Source organism: Cinclus cinclus, chromosome 36, assembly GCF_963662255.1.
Source record: "Cinclus cinclus chromosome 36, bCinCin1.1, whole genome shotgun sequence".
NCBI lineage: Eukaryota > Metazoa > Chordata > Aves > Passeriformes > Cinclidae > Cinclus > Cinclus cinclus.
The window spans coordinates 667,817-695,463 of record NC_085081.1 but is presented as its reverse complement, the minus strand read 5'-3'; the positions used below and the strand labels follow the sequence as shown (position 1 = coordinate 695,463).

The window sequence follows — 27,647 nt, the reverse complement described above, 5'->3', positions numbered from 1 at the left end:
TTTCCCTCAAATCCCCCCCCAAATTCGAATTTTTTTCCCCAAAAATTCCTTTTTTTTACCCTCATATCCAGCCCAAAAATTCACTTTTTTTGCTCAAAAATTCCCTTTTTCCCCCCCTCTAATCCCCCCAAAATTTCCCATTTTTTCCCAAAAATTCCCTCTTTTTACCCTTAAATCCTCCCAAATATTCACATTTTTCCCCGAAAATTCCACTTTTTTTCCTCCCCAAAAATCACATTTTTCACTATTTAAAGCTAAAAATAAATTTATTTTCTTTTTCCCAAAAATTCACATTTTTTCCTCAAAAATTCCATTTTTTTCCCCTCAAATCCCCCAAAATTTTCCATCTTTTCCTCAAAAATTCCCCTTTTTTTACCCTCAAATCCCCCCAAAAATTCACATTTTTTCCAAAAAAAATCCCCCAAAATTCTCCTTTTTCCCCCCTAAAAATTCCAATTTTCCCACCCAAAATTCCACTTTTTTTCCTCCCCGAAAATCACATTTTTTCACTATTAAAAGCTAAAAATAAATTTATTTTCTTCTTCCCAAAAATTCACATTTTTCCCCCCAAAATTCCACTTTTTCAATTTTTGGGTTTTTGGGAATTTTGTGGAAATTTTGGGAGAATTTTCCCAATTTTTGGGGAATTTTGTGGAAATTTTGGGAGAATTTTCCCAATTTTTGGGGAATTTTGTGGAAATTTTGGGGGAGTTTTCCCAATTTTTGGGGAATTTTGTGGAAATTTTGGGAGAATTTTCCCAATTTTTGGGGAATTTTGTGGAAATTTTGGGAGAATTTTCCCAATTTTTGGGGAATTTTGTGGAAATTTTGGGGGAGTTTTCCCAATTTTTGGGGAATTTTGTGGAAATTTTGGGAGAATTTTCCCAATTTTTGGGGAATTTTGTGGAAATTTTGGGAGAATTTTCCCAATTTTTGGGGAATTTTGTGGAAATTTTGGGGGAGTTTTCCCAATTTTTGGGGAATTTTGTGGAAATTTTGGGAGAATTTTCCCAATTTTGGGGAATTTTGTGGAAATTTTGGGAGAATTTTCCCAATTTTGGGGAATTTTGTGGAAATTTTGGTGGAAATTTTCCCAATTTTTGGGGAGTTTTTGGGAAATTTGGGGGAAATTTTCCCAATTTTTGGGGGGAATTTTTTGGGAAATTTTGTTTGAATTTTTTTTTTTTTTTTTTTTTTTCAGAATTACTTCAGGATTTTTTTTTATTATTATTTTATTTAATTTTTTTTTCTTTTTCTTTTTTTTGGCGTGAGGGCGGAATTTTAAAAACTTGAGGAATCTTCCGGAACTTTCCACCAAAGCCCCGCCCATCTCCAAGAATCGACCAAATTTGGCCTCTTTTATTGATTCATTTCTGATTTTTATTTTAGGGATTTTTTTTTTTTTTTTAATATTTTCAAGGGGCGGAAATTCCGCGGTTTTTTTTTCGCAGTGACGCCGTCGAGGATTTTTATTTCGGGGCGGATTTGAATATTTGGGGAATGATGTTGGGAATTTTGGGAATTCCAAAGGGGCGGAGCCTCCTGCCAAGCTCCGCCCACAGCAGCTCCCGCTCTCTCCTGGCCCCGCCCAGGGCTCCCCGGTTTTCGGTCGCTCTCCGCGCCAGGTACGGGATCGTCACCTCCGGGGGTCCCAGGGGAAGGGATTTGTACACGGGGAACCCCCCGGAACCTGCCGGAAACACCCGGAACCCGCACGGAATTTGGGGGGATTTTTGGGGGATTTTTTGGGGATTTTTTTGGGATTTTATGGGGGATTTTTAAGGGATTTTTTGGGGATTTTTTAGGGACTTTTTGAGGATTTTTTGGGGATTTTTTGAGATTTTTTTTTAGGGATTTTTTAGGGATTTTATGGGGGATTTTAAGGGATTTTTTTTAGGGATTTTTTTGGGATTTTTTTAGGGAAGTTTGGGGACTTTTTGGGGATTTTTTAAGGATTTTTTGGGATTTTTTGGGGATTTTTTTGGGGATTTTTTTGGGGAATTTTTTAGGGATTTTTTGGGGATTTTTTTGGGATTTTTTTTGGGATTTTTTAGGGCTTTTTGAGGATTTTTTGAGGATTTTTTGAGGGATTTTTTTGGGAATTTTTGGGATTTTTTTAGGGATTTTATGGGGAATTTTAAAGGATTTTTTTGGGATTTTTTTAGGGATTTTTTTAGGGATTTTTTGGGGATTGTTTTAGGGATTTTTTGGCGATTTTTTAGGGATTTTTTACGGATTTTTTTTTGGATTTTTGGGGATTTTTTGGGGATTTTTTTAGGGATTTTTTGAGGATTTTTTAGGCATTTTTGGGGATTTTGTGAGGATTTTTTAGAGATTTTTTTAAAGGATTTTTTGGGGGATTTTTTGAGGATTTTTTGGAAATTTTTTGGGGATTTTTTGAGGATTTTTGAGAGATTTTTCGGATTTTTTGGGGATTTTTTGAGGATTTTTTTAGGGATTTTATAGGGATTTTTGGGAATTTTTGGGGGATTTTAAGCGATTTTTTGGAGATTTTTGGGGGATTTTTTGGGGATTTTTTTGGGGATTTTTTGGGATTTTTTGGGGTTTTTTTGGGGATTTTTTGGGGATTTTTTGGGAATTTTGGGACACCTGTGGTCACTCAGGGTCACTCACCCAGGGCCAGGCTCAGGTGCTCTCCCATCCCCTGCAGGTGACCGAAGCTCACGTTCTGGGCGGGGCCGGGCGGCAGCCGGGACAACCTGGGGGGAGATTTTGGGGTCAATTCCGGCCATTTTGGTGTTTCCTAAAAATTCCACGTGGATTTAGGGGAAAATTGGCAAAAATCCCCGAAAAATCCCTAAAAAAGCCCCAAAAAATCCCCCAAAAATAAAAAAAATCCCCAAAACTCTCCCCAAAAATCTCCCAAAATCAAAAAAAAATCCCTAAATAATCCCCAGAAAATCCCAAAAATATCCCTAAAAAATCCCTTTAAAAATCCCTAAAAATCCACCCCAAAAAAATCCCCAAAAAATCCCAAAAATATCCCCAAAAAATCCCTAAAAAATCCCCAATAAAGGCCCCTAAAAGTCCCCAAAAAGGCCCCAAAAAATCCTCAAAAAATCCTCAAAAAATTCCAAAAAAATCCCTAAAAAAATCCCAAAAAATCCCTTAAGAATCCCCAAAAAAATCCCAAAAAATCCCCTAAAATATCCTTTAAAAATCCCCTAAAAATCCCCCCAAAATCCCCAAAAAATCCTCAAAAAACCCCCAAAAAATCCTCAAAAAAATCCCAAAAAATCCCCATAAAATCCTCAAAAAATTCTCCAAAAATCCCTAAAAAATCCCAAAAAAATCCCTAAAAAAAACCCCAAAAATCCCCAAAAAATCCCTAAAAATCCCCAAAAAATCCCCCCCTCCCCCGGATGCGGCCCCGCCCTCACCTGGCGAGCACCTGCAGGGTGGAGGCCTCGTTGTGCGTGGCCACCATGACGTGGAGGCGCGAGCCCGGCCGGGCCAGGGCGGTCAGGAGCAGCTGCAGGCAGCGCCGGTAGCTGGGAGAGAGCCCCGGAAATCACCCGGAAATCACCCGGGAACTTCCCGGAAATCACCCGGAAAATTCCCGGAAATCACCCGGAAATCATCCGTAAAATTCCCGGAAATAACCCGGAAAAATCCCGGAAATAACCCGGAAAATTCCCGGAAATCACCCGGAAATCATCCGGAAAATTCCCAGAAATCACCCGGAAATCACCCGGAAAATTCCCGGAAATCACCCGGAAATCATCCGGAAACTTCCCGGAAATCACCCGGAAAATCCCCGGAAATAACCCGGAAAATTCCCGGAAATCACCCGGAAATCATCCGGAAAATTCCCAGAAATCACCCGGAAATCACCCGGAAACTTCCCGGAAATCACCCGGAAAATCCCCGGAAATAACCCGGAAAATTCCCGGAAATCACCCGGAAATCACCCGGAGACTTCCCGGAAATCACCCGGAAATCACAGGAAATTCACCCGCAATTTACACAGAAATTACACGGAAATCACCCGGAAATCACCCGGAAATCACCCGGAAATCACCCAGAGACTTCCCGGAAATCACCCGGAAATCACAGGAAATTCACCCGCAATTTACACGGAAATTACACGGAAATCACCCGGAAATCACCCGGAAATCGCACGGAAATCACCCGGAAATCACCCGGAAATCACCCGGAAAATTCCCGGAAATCACCCGGAAATCACAGGAAATTCACCCGCAAATTACACGGAAATCACCCGGAAATCATCGGGAAATCGCACGGAAATCACCCGGAAATCACCCGGAAATCACCCGGAAAATTCCCGGAAATCACCCGGAAATCACAGGAAATTCACCCGCAAATTACACGGAAATCACCCGGAAATCACCCGGGAAATTCCCGGAAATCACCCGGAAATAATCTGGAGACTTCCCGGAAATCACCCGGTAATCACAGGAAATTCACCCGCAATTTACACGGAAATTACACGGAAATCACCCGGAAATCACCCGGAAACTTCCTGGAAATCACACGGAAATCACAGGTAATTCACCCGCAAATTACACGGAAATCACCCGGAAATAATCTGGAAATCACCCGGAAATCACACGGGAACTTCCCGGAAATCACCTGGAAACTTCCCCGAAATCATCCGGAAATCTCGGGAAATTCACCCGCAAATTGCACGGAAATCACCCGGAAATCATCCGAAAATGACCCGGAAATCACACGGAATTTCACCCGCAAATTCACCCGGAAATTACACTGAAATCACCCGGAAATCATCCGGAAACTCACGCAGAAATCACCCGGAAATTCACCCGGAAATCCACCTGAAACTTCCCAGAAATCCACCCAAAATCACCCGGAAATCATCCGGAAATTACACGGAAATTACACGGAAATCATCCAGAAATCACCTGGAAATCATCCGGAAATCAAGGCAATAATTCACCCGGAAATTTACCCGGACACTTCCAGGAAATCACCCGGTAGTCACCCGGAAACGTCCCGGAAATCACCCGGAAATTACCCGGAATTCACCCGGAATTCATCCGGAAATCACCCGGAATTCATCCGGAATTCACCCGGAAATTCATCCGGAAACTTCCCGAAAACCACTCTGAAATCACCCGGAATTTACTCTGAAATCCACCCGGAAATCCACCTGGAAACTTCCCGGAAATTCACCCGGAAATCATTCAGAAATCACCGGAAAATCACCTGGAATTTACTCTGAAATCACCCGGAATTCATCCGGAAATCACCTGGAAACTTCCCGTAAATCGCCTGGAATTCACCCGGATAACACCCGGAAACCACCCGGAAACATCCCCAAAAAATCACCCACAATTCACCCGGAATTGTGTCCAAAAAAATCACCCGGAATTGATCCAAAAATCACCTGAAAATTCACCTGGAAATTCGCCCGGAAATGATCCAAAATTCACCCGAAATTCACCCGAAATTCACCCGAAATTCACCCGAAATTCACCCAAAATTCACCCGAAATTCACCCAAAATTCACCCGAAATTCACCCGAAATTCACCCGAAATTCACCCGAAATTCACCCGAAATTCACCCAAAATTCACCCAAAATTCACCCGAAATTCACCCGAAATTCACCCGAAATTCACCCGAAATTCACCCGAAATTCACCCGAAATTCACCTGAAATTCACCTGAAATTCCCCCAAAATTCACCCAAATTTCACCCCGATTTCATTCCATTTTTTTCCCCAATTTTCCCCCGGTTTCACCACGTTCCCCTCCCCCCACCTGTCCGAGGTCTCCTCAGGTGTGTCCCAGGTGGGGGAGGGGCGGCCCCCGCCTCGGGCCCGCTCCTGCTCCTGGGCCAGGTAAGCCCCACGCACCAACTTCACCCCGCACCTGAGCCCGGCCACGCCCACCTGGGCCAGGTGAACGCCCAGGTGAGCCTCGGCCTCCTGGGGGGGGGACAGGGGGCAACAGGTGAGCTCCAGGTGTGTCCCAGGTGTGTCCAGGTGTGCCCAGGTGTGTCTCAGGTGTATCCAGGTGCATCCAGATGTGTCCCAGCTGTGCACATGTGTGTCCCAGGTGCCCCCAGCTGTGTCCCAGGTGTGCCCAGGTGTGCTCACCCTCAGGTAGGCCTGCCAGGTGTTCCAGATCCAGGGGCGGGGCCCATCCCGGTTGTGCCTCCACATCAGCCCCCAGGTGAGGCAGGTGAGGGCGGGGTTCAGGTGAGACATCTCGGCGTCCACCAGCACCTGCACGCCCTGGGCCACGGCCGCCTGCAGGGGAGGGCACAGGTGAGCTCAGGTGTGCTCCAGGTACCCCGGAATGAGGCTCAGGTGTGCCCAGGTGTGTCCCAGGTACCCCCAGGTGTGCCCAGGTGTGCCTGAGCCACCTTTGCCACCTGACTGATCACAGGTAATTCCCCTGCCCCTTCCCCTCCCCCCTCACCTGCGCCACTTCCTCGAGCCTCCTCAGGCCCCTCCCCAGGTGTTGATTCTCGGCTGGGCTGAGCCAGGTGAGCTCCGGCGCCTGCAGGGGGAGGGGGCGTGGCCCAGGTAAGGGGGCGTGGCCCAGGTAAAAGGGGCGTGGTCGGCGGGGGAAGGGCTTTACCTGGCCTCCCAACATGGCCGCCACTTCTTCTGGGCTAAGCCCCGCCCCTTCCGGCTCAGCCAATCGGAGCGAGACTTTCTCCTGAAGGGGTGTGGCCTCACCTGAGGGGCCTCACCTGCCCCATAGAGCTGATCCTGCCCCACAGATCCCGATCCTGCCCCATAGATCCCAAATCTGCCCCACAGATCCCAAATCTGCCCCACAGATCCCAAATCTGCCCCACAGATCTGATCCTGCCCCACAGATCCCAAATCTGCCCCACAGATCCCAAATCTGCCCCACAGATCTGATCCTGCCCCACAGATCCCAAATCTGCCCCACAGATCTGATCCTGCCCCACAGATCCCAAATCTGCCCCACAGATCCCAAATCTGCCCCACAGATCTGATCCTGCCCCACAGATCCCAAATCTGCCCCACAGATCCCAAATCTGCCCCACAGATCTGATCCTGCCCCACAGATCCCAAATCTGCCCCACAGATCTGATCCTGCCCCACAGATCCCAAATCTGCCCCACAGATCCCAAATCTGCCCCACAGATCTGATCCTGCCCCACAGATCCCAAATCTGCCCCACAGATCCCAAATCTGCCCCACAGATCTGATCCTGCCCCACAGATCCCAAATCTGCCCCACAGATCCCAAATCTGCCCCACAGATCTGATCCTGCCCCACAGATCCCAAATCTGCCCCACAGATCTGATCCTGCCCCACAGATCCCAAATCTGCCCCACAGATCCCAAATCTGCCCCACAGATCTGATCCTGCCCCATAGATCCCAAATCTGCCCCACAGATCCCAAATCTGCCCCACAGATCTGATCCTGCCCCACAGATCCCAAATCTGCCCCATAGATCCCAATCCTGCCCCACTGATTTGATCCTGCCCCACAGATCCAAAATTCACCCCACAGCTCCCAAATTTCCCCCTAGATCCCACCCCATAGATCTCTCCTGCCCCATAGCTCCCAAATCTTCCCCATATCTCCCTCCCTGCCCCATAGATCCCACCCCACAGATCCTTCCTGCCCCATAGCTCCCTCCCTGCCCCATAGATCCCTGCCCCACTCACGCAGAGTTTCTGGCTCAGCAGCGCCGTCACCTTGAGCTGCATGGCAGGTTCAGGGCCTGAGGCGGCCGCCAGCCCCACACATTCCAGGGCCGCCTCAAGGTTCTGCTCAAACCAGGCCTCGCTGCCCCATAAGTGACCCCAAAACCCCGTAAGTGATCCCCAAACCCCATGAGTGACCCACAAGTGACCCCAGACCCGCAGATGACCCCCAGACCCTGTAAGTGACCCACAAGTGACTCCAGACCCATAAGTGACCCAAAAATGACCCCCAAACCCTGTAAATGACCCCAGAACTGCCCCATAAGTGACCCCCACACACCCCAGAATTGACCCCTTAACCCTGTAAGTAACGCACAAGTGACCCCATAAGTGACCCACAAGTGACCCCAAAATCCCATCAGTGACTCCCAGACTCTGTGACCCACAAGTGACTCCAGACCCATAAGTGACCCCCTACACCCCATTAGAGACCCCCTACACACCCCATAAGTGACCCCTCACACCCCATAAGTGACTCCTCACACCCCATAAGTGACCCCCACACACCCCATAAGTGACCCCTCACACCCCATAAGTGACCCCCTACACACCCCGTAAGTGACTCCTCACACCCCATAAGTGATCCCCTACACGACCCATAAATGACCCCCACTCACCCCATAAATGACCCCCTACACGACCCATAAGTGACCCCTCACACCCCATAAGTGACCCCCTACACACCCCATAAGTGACCCCTACACACCCCATAAGTGACCCCCTACACACCCCATAAGTGACCCCTCACACCCCATAAGTGACCCCCACACACCCCATAAGTGACCCCCACACACCCCATAAGTGACCCCTACACACCCCATAAGTGACCCCTCACACCCCATAAGTGACCCCCACACACCCCATAAGTGACCCCCTCACACCCCATAAGTGACCCCCACTCACCCCTCGCCATCGGGTCCCTCACCCTCGATGGGCAGGGCCAGCATCGGGCGCAGGCCCCGGGCCCGGAGCCGCTGGGACAGTTCCTGCACGGCCTCCGGGCTCCGGCCGACGGCAAATTGTCCCCAGAGGGACACGGAGAGGAGCCACCGCCATAGGCGGGGACCCAGGAGCCGCCGGGACGCCCGGAGGAACTGTGGGGAATGGGGGAAGATGTGGGGTGGGATGGGGAGAAAATGGCGGGGGAGCGTGAGGGGAGGGAAATGGCGGGAAACTGTGAGGGGAGAAAAATGGTGGGAAAATGTGAGGGGGAAAATGGTGGGAAAATGTGAGGGGAGGAAAATGGCGGGAAACTGTGAGGGGGAAAATGGTGGGGAAACTGTGAGGGGGGAAAAATGGTGGGGAATGTGAGGGGAGAAAAATGGGAAAATGTGAGGGGAGAAAAATGGGAAAATGTGAGAGGAAAAATGGTGGGAAAATGTGAGGGGGAGAAAATGGCAGGGGAGCATGAGGGGAGGAAAATGGCGGGAAACTGTGAGGGGAAAAATGGGGAATGTGAGGGGAGAAAAATGGGAAAACTTGAGGCTAAAAATGGCAGGGAATTGTGAAGGAAGGAAATGGGAAATGGGAAAAATGGCGGTGGAGCGTGAGGGGAGGGAAATGGCAGGAAATTGTGAGGGGAGAAAAATGGTGGGGAATGTGAGGGGAGGAAAATGGGAAAATGTGAAGGGAAAATGGTGGGAAAATGGTGGGGGAGCATGAGGAGAGGAAAATGGTGGGAAACTGTGAGGGGGGAAAAATGGTGGCGAATGTGAGGGGAGAAAAATGGGAAAACTTGACAGGAAAAATGGCAGGGAAATGTGAAGGAAGGAAATGGCAAATGGGAAAAATGGCGGTGGAGCGTGAGGGGAGGGAAATGGTGGGAAATTGTGAGGGGGAAAAATGGTGGGGAATGTGAGGGGAGAAAAATGGGAAAATGTGAGGGAGAAAATGGCGGGGGAGTGTGAGGGGAGGAAAATGGGAAAATGTGAGGGGAAAAATGGTGGGAAAATGGTGGGGGAGCATGAGGGGAGGAAAATGGTGGGAAACTGTGAGGGGGAAAAATGGTGGCGAATGTGAGGGGAGAAAAATGGGAAAACTTGACAGGAAAAATGGCAGGGAAATGTGAAGGAAGGAAATGGGAAATGGGAAAAATGGCAGGGAATAGGGAGGGGAGGGAAATGGCAGGGAAACCGTGCGGGGACGTGAAGAAAGGAAGCCCTGAAGGGACAAAATGGCCTCTGCTCCCTGAGGGAAGAGAAGGAGCGGAGCCATGAGGGACCAGGACAAAGGGGATGCCCCACACTTTTTCCCCCCACAGCTGCTCCGGAGGGAAACAGCCCAGGACCCGCCATGACTCCTCAGGAACGGTGAGGAAAATGGGGAAAGTTCTGGGGTTTGTTTTTTGGGGTTTGGGAGTAGTTTATGGGGCAGAGAGAAGGGTGGGTTTGGAGATTTTGGGGTGATTTTTTTGGGGTTTGGGGGTCGCTGGCGGCGTTTGAGAGGCGTTTATGGGGTAAAGGAGGGGTTTGGAGGTCACTTACGGGGCAGTTCACGAGGGCAGAAAATGGCGGGAAGCCATGAGGGGAGGGGAGGTCTCTGTGGGGAAGGGGTCTCCGTTTTGGGGAGGGGGTCTCCATTCTGAGGAGGGTAGGTCTCCCTTTTGGGGAGGGGGGTCTCCATTTTGGGGAGGGGGGTCTCCATTTTGGGGAGGGGGTCTCCGTTTTGGGGAGGGGGTCTCCATTTTGGGGAGGGGGGTCTCCATTTTGGGGAGAAGGAGTCTCCATTTTGGGGAGAAGGGGTCTCCATTTTGGGGAGGGGGGTCTCCATTTTGAGGAGAAGGGGTCTCCATTTTGGGGAGGGGGTCTCCATTTTGGGGAGGGGAAGGTCTCCATTTTGGGGAGGGGGTCTCCATTTCAGGGAGGGGATCCCCATTTTGAGGAGCGGGGTCTCCATTTTGGGGAGGAGGGAATCTCCATTTTGGGGATGAGGGGTTTCCATTTTGGGGAAGGGATCCCCATTTTGGGGAGGGGATCCCCATTTTGAGGGGGGTCTCCATTTCGGGGAGGGGATCCCCATTTGGAAGGGGGTCTCCATTTTGGGGAGGGGGTCTCACCGCCTCAGGGTCCCGCTCCAGCCAGGGATGGGAGCAGAGGGCGAACACCAGCAGGCCCCGCAGCAGCTCCCACCTTCCCAGGGCCGCCAGGCCCCGGCCCTCCCTCACCTGTACGTGCAATGGCGACTCCTCCTCGCCTTCCAACCCTCCCTGCCCCAGAGAATCCCCCGGAGACCCCTCCTGCCCCACAGATTTACCCCCAGAACCTCCCTGCCCCATAAATCCCCTCATGGACCCTCCCTGCCCCATAAATCCCCTCACGGATCCTCCCTGCCCCATAAATCCCCTCATGGACCCTCCCTGCCCCATAAATCCCCTCACGGACCCTCCCTGCCCCATAAATCCCCTCATGGACCCTCCCTGCCCCATAACCCCCCCCATAAATCCCCTCATGGACCCTCCCTGCCCCATAACCCCCCCCATAAATCCCTCCATGGACCCTCCCTGCCCCATAAATCCCCTCATGGATCCTCCCTGCCCCATAGATCCCCCCATAAATCCCCTCATGGACCCTCCCTGCCCCATAGATCCCCCCATAAATCCCCTCATGGATCCTCCCTGCCCCATAGATCCCCCCATAAATCCCCTCATGGACCCTCCCTGCCCCATAAATCCCCTCATGGACCCTCCCTGCCCCATAAATCCCCTCATGGATCCTTCCTGCCCCATAACCCCCCCCATAAATCCCCTCATGGACCCTCCCTGCCCCATAAATCCCCTCATGGACCCTCCCTGCCCCATAACCCCCCCCATAAATCCCTCCATGGATCCTCCCTGCCCCATAAATCCCCTCACGGACCCTCCCTGCCCCATAAATCCCCTCATGGACCCTCCCTGCCCCATAAATCCCCTCATGGACCCTCCCTGCCCCATAACCCCCCCCATAAATCCCTCCATGGACCCTCCCTGCCCCATAAATCCCCCCATGGACCCTCCCTGCCCCATAAATCCCCTCATGGACCCTCCCTGCCCCATAACCCCCCCCGTAAATCCCCTCATGGATCCTTCCTGCCCCATAAATCCCCTCACGGACCCTCCCTGCCCCATAAATCCCCTCATGGATTCTCCCTGCCCCATAACCCCCCCCATAAATCCCCTCACGGACCCTCCCTGCCCCATGGCGGCACCAGAAGGACCCTGAGCCAGGTAAGGGAAAGTTGAATTTATCCCCCACTTTCCCCCTCGGGTCACTCATTAACGGGGTTAATTAGTGAGGGATTAGCGAGGGGCAAAGCCGCCCCTCCCCCAGCCCCGTCACTCATTAACGAGGGGTTTTTTAATGAGTAATTAACGGCTGAATGATTTTTTGGGGCACTGCGGGGAAGCGTCGTGGGGAAAGGGGGGCGTCCCCTTGTTGCTCATTAACGAGGGTCGGTTAATTAATGAATCCTTTAAAGTAATTAACGGGGGTTTTTTTTGTCGTTCAGTTTCATCATTCGTCAAGGACTAATCAACATTTCAAAGTTAATTAATGTGATCAAAATGGGGAGTTGTGGGGAAGGTTATGGGGCAGGGAATGCCCTCCTCACCCCCTTGGTCGCTCATTAGCGAGGGATAATTAATTAATTAATTAATTAATTAAGGATTTTAAGTCGTTATTTTATTCAAGGTGAGAATTACGGGGTAGAATCTGTGGGGTGCACAAAGAGGGGACAAAATGGAGGGAACCATGAGGGGAGAAAATGGAGGGAAAATGTGAGGGCAAAAAAATGGAGGGAAAACGTGAGGGGGAGGGGAAAAGGCGGGAAAACGTGACCAGAAAATGGCGGGAAAACGTGACCAAAAAAAAAAGGCGGGAAAAACGTGAGGGGGAGAAAAAAGGTGGGAAAACGTGACCAAAAAATGGCGGGAAAATGTGAGCAACAAAAAGGTGGGAAAACGTGAGGGGGAAGAGAAAAATGGCGGGAAAATGTGAGGGTGAAAAAATGGAGGGAAAACGTGAGGGGGAGGAAAAAACAGCGGGAAAACGTGACCAGAAAATGGCGGGAAAACGTGAGGGGGAGGGGAAAAGGTGGGAAAACGTGACCAAAAAATGGCGGGAAAACGTGAGGAGGAGAAAAAAGGCGGGAAAACGTGACCAGAAAAATAGCGGGAAAACGTGAGGGGGAGGGAAAAATGGCGGGAAAATGTGAGGGCGAAAAAATGGAGGGAAAACGTGAGGGGGAGGAAAAAACAGCGGGAAAACGTGACCAGAAAATGGCGGGAAAACGTGAGGAGGAGAAAAAAGGCGGGAAAATGTGACCAAAAAATGGCGGGAAAACGTGAGGGGGAGGGGAAAAGGTGGGAAAACGTGACCAAAAAATGGCGGGAAAACGTGAGGGGGAGGGGAAAAGGCGGGAAAATATGACCAAAAAAAAAAAAGGCGGGAAAACGTGAAGGGGAGAAAAAAGGCGGGAAAACGTGACCAGAAAAATAGCGGGAAAACGTGAGGGGGAGGGAAAAATGGCGGGAAAATGTGAGGGCAAAAAAATGGAGGGAAAACGTGAGGGGGAAAGGCGGGAAAACGTGACCAGAAAAAAAGGCGGGAAAAACGTGAGGGGGAGAAAAAAGGTGGGAAAATGTGACCAAAAAATGGCGGGAAAACGTGAGGGGGAGGGGAAAAGGTGGGAAAACGTGACCAAAAAATGGCGGGAAAACGTGAGGAGGAGAAAAATGGCGGGAAAACATGACCCCCCCAAAAATGGCGGGAAAATGTGACCAAAAAAAAAAAAGGCGGGAAAACGTGACCAGAAAAATAGCGGGAAAACGTGAGGGGGAGGGAAAAATGGCGGGAAAATGTGAGGGCAAAAAAATGGAGGGAAAACGTGAGGGGGAGGGGGAAAGGCGGGAAAACGTGACCAGAAAAAAAGGTGGGAAAAACGTGAGGAGGAGAAAAATGGCGGGAAAACGTGACCCCCCCAAAAATGGCGGGAAAATGTAACCAAAAAAAGAAAAGGCGGGAAAAACGTGAGGGGGAGAAAAAAGGCGGGAAAAACGTGACCCAAAAAATGGCGGGAAAAACGTGACCAAAACCAAAAAGGCGGGAAAAAAACGTGAGGGGTAAAATGTTGGCCGTGACTTCCTGCGCAGCCCGTGCCCCGCCCCTCGTTACCACATCAATTAACGCCTCCTTAACGCGCTCCCGAACAACTCATTTATTGATTCCCAACCGCGGGACCCTCGATGGAACAGGTGAGGGATCCGTGGGGCAGGTGAGGATTTTTGGCCCAGGTGAGCGGGTTTGGAGAACGGGTGAGGGCTCTGTGGGGCAGGTGAGGGTCCCGCCGTGGCGCAGGTGCGCGTCAGTAGTTGCTGCGCTCCTGCCGGAAGCCGCCTCGCCTCAGGTACCCGTCGCCCTTGCGGTATCCGCCATCTTTCTGGTCTGGGGGAGGAGAAAGACAGACAGGTGAGACTGAAGTGAGGGTTCAGGTGCGTCTAAAATGTACCCAGGTGTGCCCAGATATGTCCAGGTAACCCAAAATGTGGCTCAGGTGTGTCCCTGTATACTCCAGGTGTATCCAGGTGTGTCCCAGATATCCCTCAAGTGTGTCCCAGGTGCGTCCCAGCTCCCCCAGGTGTATCCCTGAGCACTCCAGGTGTATCCAGGTGTGCCCAGGTACCCCAAAATGTTGCTCAGATCTGCCCAGATACCCCAGAATGAGGATTAGGTGCACCCAGGTGTGTCCCAGGTGTGTCCCAGCTCCCCCAGGTGTATCCCTGAGCACTCCAGGTGTATCCAGGTGTGCCCAGGTACCCCAAAATGTGGCTGAGATCTGCCCAGATACCCCAGAATGAGGCTTAGGTGCACCCAGGTGTGCCCCAGGTGTATCCCTGAACACTCCATGTGTGTCTAGGTGTGCCCAGGTATCCCAAAATGTGGCTCAGGTGTGCCCAGGTGTGTCCCAGGCATGTCCAGGTGTCGCAAAATGTGGCTCAGGTGTGTCCCAGGTGTATCCAGGTGTTCCCAGGTACCCCACAATGTGGCTCTGATCTGCCCAGGTACACCAAAATGTGATTCAGGTATGCCCAGGTGTGTCCAGGTGTGCCCAGGTACCCCAAAATGTTGCTCAGATCTGCCCAGATACCCCAGAATGAGGATTAGGTGCACCCAGGTGTGTCCCAGGTGTGTCCCAGCTCCCCCAGGTGTATCCCTGAGCACTCCAGGTGTGTCCAGGTGTGCCCAGGTACCCCAAAATGTGGCTCAGATCTGCCCAAGCACACCAAAATGCAGTTCAAGTATAGCCAGGTGTGCCCAGGTGAGTCCCAGGTGTATCCCTGAGCACTCCAGGTGTATCCAGGTGTGCCCAGGTACCCCAAAATGTGGCTGAGGTCTGCCCAGCTACCCCAGAATGAGGCTTAGGTGCACCCAGGTGTGCCCCAGGTATATCCCTGAACACTCCATGTGTGTCTAGGTGTGCCCAGGTATCCCAAAATGTGGCTCAGGTGTGTCCCAGGTGTATCCAGGTGTTCCCAGGTACCCCACAATGTGGCTCTGATCTGCCCAGGTACACCAAAATGTGATTCAGGTATGCCCAGGTGTGTCCAGGTGTGCCCAGGTACCCCAAAATGTGGCTCAGATCTGCCCAAGCACACCAAAATGCAGTTCAAGTATAGCCAGGTGTGCCCAGGTGAGTCCCAGGTGTATCCCTGAGCACTCCAGGTGTATCCAGGTGTGCCCAGGTACCCCAAAATGTGGCTGAGGTCTGCCCAGATGCCCCAGAATGAGGCTTAGGTGCACCCAGGTGTGCCCCAGGTGTATCCCTGAACACTCCATGTGTGTCCAGGTGTGCCCAGGTACCCCAAAATGTTGCTCAGATCTGCCCAGATACCCCAGAATGAGGATTAGGTGCACCCAGGTGTGTCCCAGGTGTGTCCCAGCTCCCCCAGGTGTATCCCTGAGCACTCCAGGTGTGTCCAGGTGTGCCCAGGTACCCCAAAATGTGGCTCAGATCTGCCCAAGTACACCAAAATGCAGTTCAAGTATAGCCAGGTGTGCCCAGGTGAGTCCCAGGTGTATCCCTGAGCATTCCAGGTGTATCCAGGTGTGCCCAGGTGTCCCAAAATGTGGCTCAGATCTGTCCAGGTACCCCAAAATGCAGCTCAGGTGTGCCCAGGTGAGTCCCAGGTGTGCTCACCTCTGAAGTACCCCCCGTAGGCTCCCTGCCGCTGATCCAGCACCCGCTCGTTGTTCTCCACCAGGTTCCCCAATTTCTCGGCCAATTGAAGCGCCAGGTTCTGCGTGGCCGTCGGCTCCGTCCGATGCATCATAACCGTGGCCGTGGGCTGGTCCAGCGAGGCCTAAAGGTGTGCACAGGTGAGACTCACCTGTCGTACAGGTAACCCCCAAAAACGTGCCAGAAATTGCCCCAAAAAGGGCCCAAACCACTTCAAAATGGCCCCCAAAAAACCCAAAATGACGACAAAAGAATCCAAAATGGCCGCATTTGGGCCTACCTGAAATCACCCCAAAAGGGCCTCCAAAAAACCCCAAATTCTCCCCAAAAAAACCCCAAAATGCTCCCAAATCACCTTGACCACACCTGCCCCCACAGGAAATCCCGAAATTGTCCCAAAATGGCCCCAAACCACCCCAACTTAGGCCTGTTCGGGCCTTACTAAAATCACCCAAAATAGGCCCTAAATTGCCCCAAATAAAACCAAAATTTCCCCCCAAAAATGCCAAAATTACCACAAACAACCCCGACCCCACGGGAAACATCAAAATTGTCCCAAAATTCTCCCAAATTGCCCCAAAATGGGCTCAAACCACCCCAAAACGGGCCTGTTCGGGCCTTACTAAAATCACCCAAAATAGGCCCTAAATTGCCCCAAATAAAACCAAAATTTCCCCTCAAAAATGCCAAAATTACCCCAAACCACCCCGACCCCACGGGAAACCCCAAAATTGTCCCAAAATTCTCCCAAATTGCCCCAAAATGGGCCCAAACCACCCCAAAACAGCCCTGTTCGGGCCTGCCTAAAATCACCCAAAATGGGCCCTAAATTTCCCCCCAAAAACCCCAAAATTACCCCAAAACCCCCTCAAAATTACCCCAAACAACCCTGACCCCACAGGAAACCCCAAAATAGCTCCAAAATTCTCCCAAATTGCCTCAAAATAGGCCCAAACCACCCCAACTTAGGCCTGTTCGGGCCTAAAACCACCCCAAAACGGGCCTGTTCGGGCCTTACTAAAATCACCCAAAATAGGCCCTAAATTGCCCCAAATAAAACCAAAATTTCCCCTCAAAAATGCCAAAATTACCCCAAACCACCCCGACCCCACGGGAAACATCAAAATTGTCCCAAAATTCTCCCAAATTGCCCCAAAATGGGCTCAAACCACCCCAAAACGGGCCTGTTCGGGCCTACCTAAAATCACCCAAAATAGGCCTAAAAAAACCCCCCCAAAAAAAAACCCCAGAAAATGCTCCCAAACCACCCCGATCCCAAGGGAAACCCCAAAATTGTCCCAAAGCGTCCCCCCAAAAAGTTCTCCTCACCATCAGCTCCTCGTTAATGATCATTTTGCTAATGATGCCGTGCACCGTGGGCAGGTCCAGCTCAAACATGGCCGCCAGCGTCTCCATGCTGCCAATTCACAAAACGCCTTCATTAATTTAGGGCCCCAAAACTCTCCGTTCTTACACTCAAAAATCACCATTTTTTACCCAAAACTCTCTGTTCTTACACTCAAAAATCACCATTTTTTACCCAAAACTCTCCATTCTTACACTCAAAAATCACCATTTTTTACCCAAAACTCTCCGTTCTTACACTCAAAAATCACCATTTTTTACCCCAAAACTCTCCCTTCTAACACTCAAAAATCACCATTTTTTACCCAAAACTCTCCGTTCTTACACTCAAAAATCACCATTTTTTACCCCAAAACTCTCCACTCCTACACTCAAAAATCACCATTTTTTACCCAAAACTCTCCATTCCTTCACTCAAAAATCACCAATTTTACCCAAAACTCTCCATTCCTTCACTCAAAAATCACCATTTTTTACCCCAAAACTCTCTGTTCTTACACTCAAAAATCACCATTTTTTACCCAAAACTCTCTGTTCTTACACTCAAAAATCACCATTTTTTACCCAAAACTCTCTGTTCTTACACTCAAAAATCACCATTTTTTACCCAAAACTCTCCGTTCTTACACTCAAAAATCACCATTTTTTACCCAAAACTCTCCGTTCTTACACTCAAAAATCACCATTTTTTACCCAAAACTCTCCGTTCTTACACTCAAAAATCACCATTTTTTACCCAAAACTCTCCCTTCCTTCACTCAAAAATCACCATTTTTTACCCAAAACTCTCCGTTCTTACACTCAAAAATCACCATTTTTTACCCAAAACTCTCCGTTCTTACACTCAAAAATCACCATTTTTTACCCAAAACTCTCCGTTCTTACACTCAAAAATCACCATTTTTTACCCAAAACTCTCCGTTCTTACACTCAAAAATCACCATTTTTTACCCCAAAACTCTCTGTTCTTACACTCAAAAATCACCATTTTTTACCCAAAACTCTCTGTTCTTACACTCAAAAATCACCATTTTTTACCCAAAACTCTCTGTTCTTACACTCAAAAATCACCATTTTTTACCCAAAACTCTCCGTTCTTACACTCAAAAATCACCATTTTTTACCCAAAACTCTCTGTTCTTACACTCAAAAATCACCATTTTTACCCCAAAACTCTCCCTTCTTACACTCAAAAATCACCATTTTTTACCCAAAACTCTCCGTTCTTACACTCAAAAATCACCATTTTTTACCCCAAAACTCTCCCTTCTAACACTCAAAAATCACCATTTTTTACCCAAAACTCTCCGTTCCTACACTCAAAAATCACCATTTTTTACCCCAAAACTCTCCCTTCTAACACTCAAAAATCACCATTTTTTACCCAAAACTCTCCATTCTTACACTCAAAAATCACCATTTTTTACCCAAAACTCTCTGTTCTTACACTCAAAAATCACCATTTTTTACCCAAAACTCTCCGTTCTTACACTCAAAAATCACCATTTTTTACCCCAAAACTCTCCCTTCTAACACTCAAAAATCACCATTTTTTACCCAAAACTCTCCGTTCTTACACTCAAAAATCACCATTTTTTACCCCAAAACTCTCCGTTCTTACACTCAAAAATCACCATTTTTTACCCAAAACTCTCCGTTCTTACACTCAAAAATCACCATTTTTTACCCAAAACTCTCCGTTCTTACACTCAAAAGTCACCATTTTTTACCCAAAACTCTCCATTCTTACACTCAAAAATCACCATTTTTTACCCAAAACTCTCCCTTCCTTCACTCAAAAATCACCATTTTTTACCCCAAAATCCATCATTTTTTTCCCTTCCCAATCCTCCATTTTTTACCAAAAATCCCATTTTTCCCAAATCCCAATTTTTAACTAAAATTCCATTTTTTCCCCAAATCCCAATTTTTAACTCAAATCCCAATTTTTAAAAAAACCCCATTTTTTCCAGAAATCCCATTTTTTATAGAAATCCCAATTTTTTCCCCAAAAATCCCAATTTTTTTCCCAAAAATCCCAATTTTTAACTAAAATTCCATTTTTTCCAGAAATCCCATTTTTTCCCCAAATCCCAATTTTTAACTCAAATCCCAATTTTTTCCCAAAAATCCCAACTTTTAACTAAAATTCCATTTTTCCCCAAATCCCATTTTTTTCCTAAAATCCCAATTTTTAACTCAAATCCCAATTTTTTCCCCCATTCCCTTTTTTTTCCCCAAAAATCCCAATTTTTAACTAAAATTCCATTTTTCCCATAATCCAAATTTTCCCCCCAAATTCCATTTTTTCCCATAATCCCAATTTTTAACTGAAATCCCAATTTTTCCCCCAAATCCCATTTTTACAGAAATTCCAATTTTTAACTCAAATCCCAATTTTTAATAAAATCCTAATTTTTTCCCCAAATCCCATTTTTTTCCCCAAAAATCCCAATTTTTAACTAAAATCCCATTTTTCCCATAATCCCATTTTTTTCCCCAAATCCCAATTTTTTCCTAAAATCCCAATTTTTAACTCAAATCCCAATTTTTCCCCCAAATCTCATTTTTTTCCAAAAATCCCAACTTTGAACTCAAATTCCATTTTTCCCAAAATCCCATTTTTTCCCTAAATCCCAATTTTTAATAAAATCCCAATTTTTAATAAAATCCCAATTTTTAATAAAATCCCATTTTATCCCCAAAATCCCAATTTTTCCGAAATCCCAATTTTCCCCCCAAATCCCATTTTTTTTTCCCTAAATCCCAATTTTTTTCCCCAAAATCCCAACTTTTAACTAAAATCCCATTTTTTTCCCATAATCCCAATTTTTCTCCCCAAATCCCATTTTTTATAGAAATCCCAATTTTTAATTCAAATCCCAATTTTTAATAAAATCCCATTTTTTCCCCAAATTCCGTTTTTTTTTCCCATAATCCCAATTTTTAACTGAAATCCCAATTTTTTCCCCCAAATCTCCGTTTTTGCCCCCACGCTCTCACCTGATGGAGTCGTAGACGCTGCTGTAGGTGAACAGGTACGTGCGCAGCGACTCCTCCTGGATCTTCCTGCGGGGCAGGGGGACCTGTCACACCTGGGCACACCTGGGCACACCTGGGCACACCTGGGATACACCTGGGGATACACCTGGGGTACACCTGGGGACACCTGGGGACACCTGGGCACACCTGGGGACACCTGGGGACACCTGGGATACACCTGGGGATACACCTGGGGACACCTGGGATACACCTGGGCACACCTGGGGACACCTGGGGACACCTGGGCACACCTGGGGACACCTGGGGATACACCTGGGGACACCTGGGATACACCTGGGCACACCTGGGGACACCTGGGCACACCTGGGATACACCTGGGGACACCTGGGATACACCTGGGCACACCTGGGGACACCTGGGCACACCTGGGCACACCTGGGGACACCTGGGGACACCTGGGCACACCTGGGATACACCTGGGGACACCTGGGTACACCTGGGGACACCTAGGGACACCTGGGATACACCTGGGGACACCTGGGCACACCTGGGGACACCTGGGGACACCTGGGATACACCTGGGATACACCTGGGGCACACCTGGGGACACCTGGGATATACCTGGGGACACCTGGGGACACCTGGGGACACCTGGGGACACCTGGGGACACCTGGGCACACCTGGGATACACCTGGGGATACACCTGGGGACACCTGGGATATACCTGGGGACACCTGGGGACACCTGGGGACACCTGGGATACACCTGGGATACATCTGGGGACACCTGGGATACACCTGGGCACACCTGGGATACACCTGGGGACACCTGGGCACACCTGGGGACACCTGGGGACACCTGGGATACACCTGGGATACACCTGGGTACACCTGGGGACACCTGGGCACACCTGGGATACACCTGGGGACACCTGGGTACACCTGGGTACACCTGGGCACAACTGGGATACACCTGGGGACATCTGGGGACACCTGGGATACACCTGGGGGCACCTGGGATACACCTGGTAACACCTGGGCACACCTGGGGACACCTGGGCAAAACTGGGGACACCTGGGATACACCTGGGATACCCCTGGGCACACCTGGGGACAACTGGGACACACCTGGGCAGACCTGGGTACACCTGGGGACAACTGGGACACACCTGGGCATACCTGGGGACACCTGGGGACACCTGGGCACACCTGGGATACACCTGGGGTACACTTGGGGACAACTGGGGACATCTGGGGACACCTGGTATACACCTGGGGGACACCTGGGGTACACTTGGGGACAACTGGGATACACCTGGGAACACCTGGGATCCACCTGAGGAACACCTGAATACACCTGGGCACAGCTGGGATACATTTTGGCACACCTGGATACACCTGGCCCCTCCCCCTTCCCCCCATAAAAATCCTCAATTTCTACCTCTAAAAACCCCCCAAAATTCCCCGTTTTCACCCCCAAAACCCCCCAAACTTCCCCTCAAAATCCCTTCCCCTCCTCCTACCTGTGCCCAGGTGAGACTCACCTGACCAGCATGGCTCGCACCTGGTCGGCCTCGGGGAACAAATCCCAAACTTTTCCGTTCATTTTCTCGTTGACCACGAAGCGATGGCAGCGCCTCCAGTCCCCGGTTTTCATGGCTTTGGATGCGGCCACCACGTGTTCCCTCATGGACTCGGGGGGTCCTGGCACAGGTGAGACTCAGGTGAGACAAATTTTGGGGTGAAAAACGAGGATTTTGGTAAAAAAAAAAAATCCCGATTTTTTTCGGTTAAAAACGGAGTTTTTTGGGTGAAAAAATGGAATTTTTTTGAAAAACAAAATGGCCGCAAATCCAAGATGGATTCCGGACTCGGGACAGGTGAGACTCAGGTGAGACTCAGGTGAGACTCAGGTGAGAAAAATTTTGGGGTGAAAAACGAGGATTTTGGTAAAAAAAAAAAAAATCACCCCCCAAAAAAATCTGTGAAATTTTACCAAAAACCCCAGAAATTTTCACCCAAAAAAATCTCCAAAATTTCACCCAAAAATCTCCAAAATTTCACCAAAAACCCAGAAATTTTCACCCAAAAAATCTCCAAAATTTCACCCAAAAATCTCTAAAATTTCACCCAAAAATCTCTAAAATTTCACCCAAAAATCTCAAAAATGCCACTCAAAAAATCCTCAAAATTTCAGGAAAAAGCCTCAAAAAATCACCCAAAAATCTCTAAAATTTCACCAAAAACCCAGAAATTTTCACCCAAAAAATCTCCAAAATTTCACCCAAAAACCTCCAAATTTCACCCAAGAAAAGCCCAAATTTCATTCAAAACCCTCCAAATTTTGCCCCAAAACTCCAAAAATTTTGGGTCCGAAACCCCACAAACCTCGAACCGACACCTCCAAGTCCTTCCAACTAAAATCTCCCAATTCCCACCAAAAACCTCAAAATTTCACCAAAAACCTCCGATTTTCACCCAAAAATTGCCAAATTTCACCCCAAAAACCTCAAAATTTCGCCCAAAAGACTCCAAATTTTACCCCAAAACCCCAAAAATTTTAGGTCCGAAACCCCTCAAATCTCGAACCGACACCTCCAAGTCCTTCCAACTAAAATCTCCCAATTCCCACCAAAAACCATCAAAATCCCCACCCAAAAATGTCCAAAACTTCACCCAAAAACCTCCGATTTTCACCCAAAAAATCTCCAAAATTTCACCCAAGAAACGCCCAAATTTCACCCAAAACCCCAAAAATTTTGGGTCCGAAACCCCTCAAATCTTGAACCGACACCTCCAAGTCCTTCCAACTAAAATCTCCCAATTCCCACCAAAAACCATCAAAATTTCACCCAAAAAATCTCCAGAATTTCACCCAAAAACCTCCAAATTTCACTCAAGAAACACCCAAATTTCGCCCAAAACCCTCCAAATTTTGCCCAAAACCCCAAAAATTTTGGGTCCGAAACCCCTCAAATCTCGAACTGACACCTCCAAGTTCTTCCACCTGGAACCTCCCAATTCCCACCAAAAACCATCAAAATTTCACCAAAAACCTCCGATTTTCACCCAAAAAATGCCAAATTTCACCCCAAAAACCACAAAATTTCACCCAAACAACCTCAAAATTTTGCTCCAAAACCCCAAAAATTTTGGGTCCGAAACCCCACAAACCTCGAACCGACACCTCCAAGTCCTTCCACCTGGAACCTCCAAATTCCCACCAAAAACCACCAAAATTTCACCCAAAAATGTCAAAATTTCACCCAAAAACCTCCGATTTTCACCCAAAAAATCTCCACAATTTCACCCAAGAAACGCCCAAATTTCACTCAAAACCCTCCAAATTTTGCCCAAAACCCCAAAAATTTTGGGTCCGAAACCCCTCAAATCTCGAACTGACACCTCCAAGTTCTTCCACCTGGAACCTCCCAATTCCCACCAAAAACCATCAAAATTTCACCAAAAACCTCCGATTTTCACCCAAAAAATGCCAAATTTCACCCCAAAAACCTCAAAATTTCGCCCAAAAGACTCCAAATTTTACCCCAAAACCCCAAAAATTTTGGGTCCGAAACCCCACAAATCTTGAACCGACACCTCCAAGTCCTTCCACCTGGAACCTCCCAATTCCCACCAAAAACCATCAAAATTTCACCCAAAACCATCAAAATTTCACCAAAAACCTCCGATTTTCACCCAAAAAATGCCAAATTTCACCCAAAAACCATCAAAATTTCACCCAAAAATGTCAAAATTTCACCCAAAAACCTCCAAATTTCACCCAAGAAAAGCCCAAATTTCGCCCAAAACCCTCCAAATTTTGCCCAAAACCCCAAAAATTTTAGGTCCGAAACCCCTCAAATCTTGAACCGACACCTCCAAGTCCTTCCACCTGGAACCTCCAAATTCCCACCGAAAACCACCAAAATTCCACCCAAAACCACCAAAACTTCACCCAAAAAACCTCCGATTTTCACCCAAAAAAATCTCCCCCCCCCAAAAAAAAAAAACCAACAAAAACCAAAAAAACCAAAAAAACCCAAAAAAACCCCAAAAAAAACCGTCCCCACCCAGCAGCGGCTGCCGCTCGCCCACGCGCAGCTGGTGGTGGAACTGCTTGCTGATCATCCTGCGGCGCGCGTCGAACTCGTGCGCCGCCATGTAGGGGATCTCCAGCAGCATGGCGGCCACCAGGTACACGCACTCCAGCAGCTCCAGGTTGACGTGCATGTGGAAGGGCACCTGGCGGCGCTTCTCCACCTTCTCCTGCTCCGCGTTGCGCTCCTGAAGGCTCCGCAGGAGCAGCCCCTGGCCCAGGAGCTCCTTGGCGCGGCCGGAGGATTGGATGTCCAGGAGAGCGTTGTGAGCGTCCTTGATCAGCCCCTGGCGGAACGCGCAGATCCCCAGCTGGACCATGGTGCGGTTGTACAGGATCTGGGACAGGTGAGACAGGTGGGACAGGTGAGACAGGTGGGACAGGTGGGACAGGTGGGACAGGAGGATTGGATGTCCAGGAGAGCGTTGTGAGCGTCCTTGATCAGCCCCTGGCGGAACGCGCAGATCCCCAGCTGGACCATGGTGCGGTTGTACAGGATCTGGGACAGGTGAGACACGGACAGGTGAGACATGGACAGGTGAGACAGGTGGGACAGGTGAGACAGGAGGATTGGATGTCCAGGAGAGCGTTGTGAGCGTCCTTGATCAGCCCCTGGCGGAACGCGCAGATCCCCAGCTGGACCATGGTGCGGTTGTACAGGATCTGGGACAGGTGAGACAGGTGAGACATGGACAGGTGAGACAGGTGGGACATGGACAGGTGAGACAGGTGAGACAAGTGGGACAGGTGAGACAGATGGGACAGGTGAGACAGGTGGGACAGGTGAGACATGGACAGGTGAGACAGGTGGGACAGGTGGGACAGGTGAGACAGGTGAGACAGGTGGGACATGGACAGGTGAGACAGGTGAGACAGGTGGGACATGGACAGGTGAGACAGGTGAGACATGGACAGGTGACACAGGTGAGACAGGTGGGACAGGTGAGACAGATGGGACAGGTGAGACATGGACAGGTGAGACAGATGGGACAGGTGAGACATGGACAGGTGGGACAGGTGAGACATGGACAGGTGAGACAGGTGGGACAGGTGAGACAGGTGGGACAGGAGGATTGGATGTCCAGGAGAGCGTTGTGAGCGTCCTTGATCAGCCCCTGGCGGAACGCGCAGATCCCCAGCTGGACCATGGTGCGGTTGTACAGGATCTGGGACAGGTGAGACAGGTGAGACATGGACAGGTGAGACAGGTGAGACATGGACAGGTGACACAGGTGAGACAGGTGGGACAGGTGGGACAGGTGAGACAGGTGGGACAGGAGGATTGGATGTCCAGGAGAGCGTTGTGAGCGTCCTTGATCAGCCCCTGGCGGAACGCGCAGATCCCCAGCTGGACCATGGTGCGGTTGTACAGGATCTGGGACAGGTGAGACAGGTGGGACATGGACAGGTGAGACAGGTGGGACAGGTGGGACAGGTGAGACATGGACAGGTGGGACAGGTGAGACATGGACAGGTGAGACAGGTGAGACAGGTGGGACAGGTGGGACAGGAGGATTGGATGTCCAGGAGAGCGTTGTGAGCGTCCTTGATCAGCCCCTGGCTGAAACCTCTCTCAGGTGTGTCTGCGACATCTCTCCAGGTGAGATTTCCCTGCCCAGGTGTGTTTAACCCCCCAGGTGTGTTTTTACTCACCTGCCCAGGTGTGTTTAACCCCCCCAGGTGTGCATTCCCTCACCTGCCCAGGTGTGTTTAACCCCCCCAGGTGTGTTTTTACTCACCTGCCCAGGTGTGTTAACCCCCCCAGGTGTGTTTTTACTCACCTGCCCAGGTGTGTTAACCCCCCCAGGTGTGTTTTTACTCACCTGCCCAGGTGTGTTTAGCCCCCCCAGGTGTGTTTTTACTCACCTGCACAGGTGTGTTTAACCCCCCCAGGTGTGTTTTTACTCACCTGCACAGGTGTGTTAACCCCCCCAGGTGTGTTTTTACTCACCTGCCCAGGTGTGTTTAACCCCCCCAGGTGTGTTTTTACTCACCTGCCCAGGTGTGTTTAACCCCCCCAGGTGTGTTTTTACTCACCTGCCCAGGTGTGTTTAGCCCCCCCAGGTGTGTTTTTACTCACCTGCACAGGTGTGTTTAACCCCCCCAGGTGTGTTTTTACTCACCTGCCCAGGTGTGTTTAACCCCCCAGGTGTGTTTTTACTCACCTGCCCAGGTGTGTTTAACCCCCCCAGGTGTGCATTCCCTCACCTGCCCAGGTGTGTTTAACCCCCCCAGGTGTGTTTTTACTCACCTGCCCAGGTGTGTTAACCCCCCCAGGTGTGTTTTTACTCACCTGCCCAGGTGTGTTAACCCCCCCCAGGTGTGTTTTTACTCACCTGCCCAGGTGTGTTAACCCCCCCCAGGTGTGTTTTTACTCACCTGCCCAGGTGCGTTTAAACCCCCAGGTGTGTTTTTACTCACCTGCCCAGGTGTGTTTAACCCCCCAGGTGTGTTTTTACTCACCTGCACAGGTGTGTTAACCCCCCCAGGTGTGTTTTTACTCACCTGCCCAGGTGTGTTAACCCCCCCCAGGTGTGTTTTTACTCACCTGCACAGGTGGGTCGGCGTGCTGGATGTTGTCCTGCAGGTGAGACATCAGCATCAGGTCGCGGGCGCGGTACCAGCGGCTGTGCAGGGCGTGGTGGTAAATGTGGCACAGGATGGCGCAGGTACGGATCCGGTCCGTGCGGTCCTTGGCGTACACGAACCTGCGCAGGTGAGAACGGGTGAGACACACCTGCGCAGGTGAGAAAACAAAACGAAGCAACCCCGGGATTCTAAGGCCAGGTGAGGCAGAAACAGGACAGGTAAATGCGGCACTGTGCGTGTCCCTGCCTCATCCAGGTGTGTCCTGACTCATCCAGGTGTGTCCTGCCTCATCCAGGTGTGTCCTGACTCATCCAGGTGTGTCCTGCCTCATCCAGGTGTGTCCTCTCCTCATCCAGGTGTGTGCAGGTGTGTCCCTGCCTCATCCAGGTGTGTCCTGCCTCATCCAGGTGTGTGCAGGTGTGTCCCTGCCTCATCCAGGTGTGTCCTGCCTCATCCAGGTGTGTCCTGTCCTCATCCAGGTGTGTCCTGACTCATCCAGGTGTGTCCTGCCTCATCCAGGTGTGTCCTCTCCTCATCCAGGTGTGTGCAGGTGTGTCCCTGCCTCATCCAGGTGTGTCCTGCCTCATCCAGGTGTGTGCAGGTGTGTCCCTGCCTCATCCAGGTGTGTCCTGCCTCATCCAGGTGTGTCCTGTCCTCATCCAGGTGTGTCCTGACTCATCCAGGTG

The 27,647-nt window shown here is 49.8% G+C and overlaps 2 protein-coding genes across 2 annotated transcripts in view; both read right to left on the bottom strand.

The window, feature by feature from the left end:
- Positions 1-1,526: 1,526 nt before the first annotated feature.
- Positions 1,527-11,871, bottom strand: LOC134055878 (hydroxyproline dehydrogenase-like). The gene is made up of 9 exons (XM_062512347.1): positions 11,854-11,871; positions 10,753-10,902; positions 8,601-8,791; positions 7,659-7,779; positions 6,589-6,669; positions 6,427-6,507; positions 5,994-6,254; positions 5,764-5,930; positions 1,527-3,512 (listed from the first exon to the last, which is right to left on the bottom strand). Exons 1-9 carry the CDS (start codon positions 11,869-11,871, stop codon positions 3,398-3,400), a joined length of 1,185 nt encoding a protein of 394 aa, XP_062368331.1. The 3' UTR covers positions 1,527-3,397.
- A 2,000-nt stretch (positions 11,872-13,871) lies between these two features.
- LOC134055876 (eukaryotic translation initiation factor 3 subunit C-like) overlaps positions 13,872-27,647 on the bottom strand; it is a 15,599-nt gene continuing 1,823 nt past the window's right edge. Inside the window, exons 4-10 of the mRNA XM_062512346.1 lie at positions 26,921-27,109; positions 24,347-24,710; positions 21,818-21,977; positions 20,274-20,339; positions 17,235-17,322; positions 15,867-16,029; positions 13,872-14,113 (exon numbers count right to left, since the gene is read on the bottom strand). Of these exons, the coding sequence (XP_062368330.1) occupies positions 14,034-14,113; positions 15,867-16,029; positions 17,235-17,322; positions 20,274-20,339; positions 21,818-21,977; positions 24,347-24,710; positions 26,921-27,109 (1,110 nt within the window). The 3' untranslated portion in view covers positions 13,872-14,033. The remainder of the gene's footprint in view (positions 14,114-15,866; positions 16,030-17,234; positions 17,323-20,273; positions 20,340-21,817; positions 21,978-24,346; positions 24,711-26,920; positions 27,110-27,647) is intronic.

Bases quoted from the DNA above. Each gene is read 5' to 3' on its own strand.
- LOC134055878 (XM_062512347.1), bottom strand. The intron at 7,780-8,600 runs GTGAGTGGGGGT...CTTATGGGGCAG, and splicing joins GAGGGACCCGATGGCGAGGG to CGAGGCCTGGTTTGAGCAGA. The intron at 6,508-6,588 runs GTAAAGCCCTTC...CTCCCCCTGCAG, and splicing joins CGGCCATGTTGGGAGGCCAG to GCGCCGGAGCTCACCTGGCT.